Genomic DNA, 6240 nt, shown 5'->3' with positions numbered 1-6240 from the left:
ATTGTTTTTGGAAACTGTGGACGTCGTGTCCTCCGGACCAAAGAGGAAAAGAACCATCCGGATTGTTCTAGGCGCAAAGTGTAAAAGGCAGCATGTGTGATGGTATGGGGGTGTATTAGTGCCCAAGACATGGGTAACTTACACATCTGTGAAGGCACCATTAATGCTGAAAGGTAGATACAGGTTTTGGCATCCAAGCAACGTTACCATGGACGTCAGAATCCAACATTGATTAAATGTAGTCAAAAGGTATGTTGTTTCAACGTTGTGTTGTAGTATATTGCTTGGGAAATGACCAAAATTCAATGGTCATATCAACGTCACGACCTGACATTGAATAAACGTTGTCAAAAAGCATGTTGTTTCAACTTTGTAGAATATTAGTTGGGAAATGACCAAAATTCAATGGTCAAATCAACGTCAGAACCCAACATTGATTTAACGTCGTCAAAAAGCATGTTGTGTCAACGTTGTATTTGTGTTGTAGAATATTGGTTGGGAAATGACCAAAATTCAATGGTCAAATAAACGTCAGAACCCAACATTGATTAAACGTCGTCAAAAAGCATGTTGTTTCAACGTTGTAGAATATTGGTTGGGAAATGACCAAAATTCAACGATCAAATCATCGTCAGAACCCAACATTGATTAAACGTCGTCAAAAGGTATGTTGTTTCAACGTTGTATTTGTGTTGTAGAATATTATTTGGGAAATGACCAAAATTCAACGATCAAATCATCGTCAGAACCCGACATTAATTAAACGTCGTCAAAAAGCATGTTGTTTCAACGTTGTAGAGAATTGGTTGGGAAATGACCAAAATTCAACGATCAAATCATCGTCAGAACCCAACATTGATTAAACGTCGTCAAAAGGTATGTTGTTTCAACGTTGTATTTGTGTCGTAGAATATTAGTTGGGAAATGACCAAAATTCAATGGTCAAATCATCGTCAGAACCCAACATTGATTAAACGCCGTCAAAAGGTATGTTGTTTCAACGTTGTATTTGTGTCGTAGAATATTGGTTGGGAAATGACCAAAATTCAATGTTAAATCAACGTCAGAACCCAACAATGACTAAACGTCGTCAAAAAGCATGTTGTTTCAACGTTGTATTTGTGCAGTAAAATATTAGTTGGGAAATGACCAAAATTCAATGGTCATATCAATGTCAGAACCCAACATTGATTAAACATCGTCAAAAGGTATGTTGCTTCAACGTTGTATTTGTGTTGTAGAATTTTGGTCGGGAAATGACCAAAATTCAATGGTCATATCAACGTCACAACCTGACATTGAATAAACATTGTCAAAAAGCATGTTGTTTCAACGTTGTAGAATAATGGTTGGGAAATGACCAAAATTCAATGGTCAAATCAACGTCAGAACCCAACATTGATTAAACGTCGTCAAAAAGCATGTTGTTTCAACGTTGTATTTGTGTTGTAGAATATTAGTTGGGAAATGACCAAAATTCAACGGTCAAATCATCGTCAGAACCCAACATTGATTAAACGTCGTCAAAAGGTATGTTGTTTCAACGTTGTATCTGTGTCGTAGAATATTAGTTGGGAAATGACCAAAATTCAATGGTCATATCAACGTCACAACCTGACATTGAATAAACGTTGTCAAAAAGCATGTTGTTTCAACTTTGTAGAATATTGGTTGGGAAATGACCAAAATTCAATGGTCAAATCAACGTCAGAACCCAACATTGATTAAACGTTGTCAAAAGGTATGTTGTTTCAACGTTGTATTTGTGTCGTAGAATATTAGTTGGGAAATGACCAAAATTCAATGGTCAAATCAACGTCAGAACCCAACGTTGATTTAACGTCGTCAAAAAGCATGTTGTTTCAACGTTGTATTTGTGTTGTAGAATATTGGTTGGGAAATGACCAAAATTCAATGGTCAAATAAACGTCAGAACCCGACATTGATTAAACGTCGTCAAAAAGCATGTTGTTTCAACGTTGTAGAATATTGGTTGGGAAATGACCAAAATTCAATGGTCAAATCAGCGTCAGAACCCGACATTGATTAAACGTTGTCAAAAAGCATGTTGTTTCAACGTTGTAGAATATTGGCTGGGAAATGACCAAAATTCAATGGTCATATCAACGTCACAACCTGACATTGAATAAACGTTGTCAAAAAGCATGTTGTTTCAACGTTGTAGAATATTGGTTGGGAAATGACCAAAATTCAATGGTCAAATCAACGTCAGAACCCAACATTGATTAAACGTCGTCAAAAAGCATGTTGTTTCAACGTTGCATTAGTGCAGTAGAATATTAGTTGGGAAATTACCAAAATTCAATGGTCAAATCAGCGTCAGAACCCAACATTGATTAAACATCGTCAAAAGGTATGTTGTTTCAACGTTGTATTTGTGTTGTAGAATATTGGTTGGGAAATGACCAAAATTCAATGGTCAAATAAACGTCAGAACCCGACATTGATTAAACGTCGTCAAAAAGCATGTTGTTTCAACGTTGTAGAATATTGGTTGGGAAATGACCAAAATTCAACGATCAAATCATCGTCAGAACCCAACATTGATTAAACGTCGTCAAAAGGTAAGTTGTTTCAACGTTGTATTTGTGTCGTAGAATATTGGTTGGGAAATGACCAAAATTCAACGGTCATATCAACGTCACAACCTGACATTGAATAAACGTTGTCAAAAAGCATGTTGTTTCAACTTTGTAGAATATTAGTTGGGAAATGACCAAAATTCAATGGTCAAATCAACGTCAGAACCCAACATTGATTAAACGTTGTCAAAAGGTATGTTGTTTCAACGTTGTATTTGTGTCGTAGAATATTAGTTGGGAAATGACCAAAATTCAATGGTCAAATCAACGTCAGATCCCAACATTGATTAAACGTCGTCAAAAGGTATGTTGTTTCAACGTTGTATCCGTGTCGTAGAATATTGGTTGGGAAATGACCAAAATTCAACGGTCATATCAACGTCACAACCTGACATTGATTAAACGTCGTCAAAAAGCATGTTGTTTCAACGTTGTATTTCTTTTGTAGAATATTGGTTGGGAAATGACCAAAATTCAACGGTCAAATCATCGTCAGAACCCAACATTGATTAAACGTCGTCAAAAAGCATGTTGTTTCAACGTTGTATTTGTGTTGTAGAATATTGGTTGGGAAATGACCAAAATTCAATGGTCAAATAAATGTCAGAACCCGACATTGATTAAACGTCGTCAAAAAGCATGTTGTTTCAACGTTGTAGAATATTGGTTGGGAAATGACCAAAATTCAACGATCAAATCATCGTCAGAACCCAACATTGATTAAACGTCGTCAAAAGGTATGTTGTTTCAACGTTGTATTTGTGTCGTAGAATATTATTTGGGAAATGACCAAAATTCAACGGTCAAATCATCGTCAGAACCCAACATTGATTAAGCGTTGTCAAAAAGCATGTTGTTTCAACGTTGTATTTGTGTTGTAGAATATTGGTTGGGAAATGACCAAAATTCAATGGTCAAATAAACGTCAGAACTTGACATTGATTAAACGTCGTCAAAAAGCATGTTGTTTCAACGTTGTATTTCTTTTGTAGAATATTGGTTGGGAAATGACCAAAATTCAACGGTCAAATCATCGTCAGAACCCAACATTGATTAAACGTCGTCAAAAAGCATGTTGTTTCAACGTTGTATTTGTGTTGTAGAATATTGGTTGGGAAATGACCAAAATTCAATGGTCAAATAAATGTCAGAACCCGACATTGATTAAACGTCGTCAAAAAGCATGTTGTTTCAACGTTGTAGAATATTGGTTGGGAAATGACCAAAATTCAACGATCAAATCATCGTCAGAACCCAACATTGATTAAACGTCGTCAAAAGGTATGTTGTTTCAACGTTGTATTTGTGTCGTAGAATATTATTTGGGAAATGACCAAAATTCAACGGTCAAATCATCGTCAGAACCCAACATTGATTAAGCGTTGTCAAAAAGCATGTTGTTTCAACGTTGTATTTGTGTTGTAGAATATTGGTTGGGAAATGACCAAAATTCAATGGTCAAATAAACGTCAGAACTTGACATTGATTAAACGTCGTCAAAAAGCATGTTGTTTCAACGTTGTAGAGAATTGGTTGGGAAATGACCAAAATTCAACGATCAAATCATCGTCAGAACCCAACATTGATTGAACGTCGTCAAAAGGTATGTTGTTTCAACGTTGTATTTGTGTTGTAGAATATTGGTTGGGAAATGACCAAAATTCAACGATCAAATCATCATCAGAACCCAACATTGATTAAACGTCGTCAAAAAGCATGTTGTTTCAACGTTGTATCTGTGTCGTAGAATATTGGTTGGGAAATGACCAAAATTCAACGGTCATATCAACGTCACAACCTGACATTGAATAAACGTCGTCAAAAAGCATGTTGTTTCAACTTTGTAGAATATTAGTTGGGAAATGACCAAAATTCAATGGTCAAATAAACGTCAGAACCCAACATTGATTAAACGTCGTCAAAAAGCATGTTGTTTCAACGTTGTAGAATATTGGTTGGGAAATGACCAAAATTCAACGATCAAATCATCGTCAGAACCCAACATTGATTAAACGTCGTCAAAGGGTATGTTGTTTCAACGTTGTATCTGTGTCGTAGAATATTGGTTGGGAAATGACCAAAATTCAACGGTCATATCAACGTCACAACCTGACATTGAATAAACGTTGTCAAAAAGCATGTTGTTTCAACGTTGTATTTGTGCAGTAGAATATTAGTTGGGAAATTACCAAAATTCAATGGTCAAATTAACGTCAGAACCCAACATTAATTAAACATCGTCAAAAGGTATGTTGTTTCAACCTTGTATTTGTGTTATTAGTTGGGAAATGACCAAAATTCAATGGTCAAATCAGTGTCAGAACCCGACATTGATTAAACGTCGTCAAAAAGCATGTTGTTTCAACGTTGTAGAATATTGGTTGGGAAATGACCAAAATTCAATGGTCAAATCAACGTCAGAACCCAACATTGATTAAACGTCGTCAAAAAGCATGTTGTTTCAACGTTGTATTTGTGTTGTAGAATATTAGTTGGGAAATGACCAAAATTCAACGGTCAAATCATCGTCAGAACCCAACATTGATTAAACGTCGTCAAAAGGTATGTTGTTTCAACGTTGTATCTGTGTCGTAGAATATTGGTTGGGAAATGACCAAAATTCAATGGTCATATCAACGTCACAACCTGACATTGAATAAACGTTGTCAAAAAGCATGTTGTTTCAACTTTGTAGAATATTGGTTGGGAAATGACCAAAATTCAACGATCAAATCATCGTCAGAACCCAACATTGATTAAACGTCGTCAAAAGGTATGTTGTTTCAACGTTGTATCTGTGTCGTAGAATATTGGTTGGGAAATGACCATAATTCAACGGTCAAATCAACGTCAGAACCCAACATTGATTAAATGTTGTCAAAAAGCATGTTATTTCAACGTTGTGTTTGAATTGTACAACACCAGGACTTAATTCAACAAGTTCTCAACCTTGTTTCAATGTCTTGTGCCTGCTTGCTGGCTGTCCGGCTCTGTGATGCACGACTGCTTGTATCGGACATGATATCACACATTTTTACCGCCGGTATCGTAATCGGGAGACTTGCAGAGAAGCGATGAAGGGAAAGAACATACCTGCCATGGCGCGTAGACCCGGGCGGTTCTTCACTCGGCCAACGGACGGACTGAGCGGAACTGAACACTTGGACTTGGACCTCGCAAACACGGCCTTATCTCTCCAGCCAGTGATTTATGGTGAGCGACCTCATGGAACACCCAGTTTACTTTCATGTGTTTTTTCTCCCTGGTGGAGCCAGAGTAGTAGTTTGTCAAAGATTAATTAATGAGTGAAAGTTTGAGTGTAGTTTTCGGAGTTTTAAAAAGCAACAGTGTTCTTGCAAGAAGCGGGACTGACAGAGAACAACAGGAAACTACTCCCTGTCGGCTTTTTACGGGTGTTGTCTCTGCAACGTCCAGGTGTTTCCTACCGCACGTTTATCAAGAACACACTCAGCACTTTGGAGCCTGTTCGTCACCGCAATAATAACTCCGGGCGAGGTGTCGGACGTTATTGTTCCACCTTTGCCCGAATAAGCGCACACTTCTGCTCTTTTGTTTTCGCAGGCCCGCCGGGGTCTGGATTGGACGACTCCCATGGGGACGAGCGACGTGTGAGTCA

At 37.3% G+C, this 6240-nt stretch overlaps 1 protein-coding gene across 1 annotated transcript in view; it reads right to left on the bottom strand.

The window, feature by feature from the left end:
* ugt5d1 (UDP glucuronosyltransferase 5 family, polypeptide D1) overlaps window positions 1–5811 on the bottom strand; it is a 21785-nt gene extending 15974 nt beyond the window's left edge. The window contains exon 1 of the mRNA XM_061931127.1: window positions 5697–5811. Within this exon, the coding sequence (XP_061787111.1) occupies window positions 5697–5703 (7 nt within the window). The 5' untranslated portion in view covers window positions 5704–5811. The remainder of the gene's footprint in view (window positions 1–5696) is intronic.
* Between the last annotated feature and the right edge of the window lie 429 nt (window positions 5812–6240).

The sequence above is a fragment of the Nerophis lumbriciformis genome, linkage group LG37 (genome assembly GCF_033978685.3).
Source record: "Nerophis lumbriciformis linkage group LG37, RoL_Nlum_v2.1, whole genome shotgun sequence".
Lineage (NCBI taxonomy): Eukaryota > Metazoa > Chordata > Actinopteri > Syngnathiformes > Syngnathidae > Nerophis > Nerophis lumbriciformis.
This window is presented reverse-complemented; position numbering and strand designations above follow the sequence as displayed.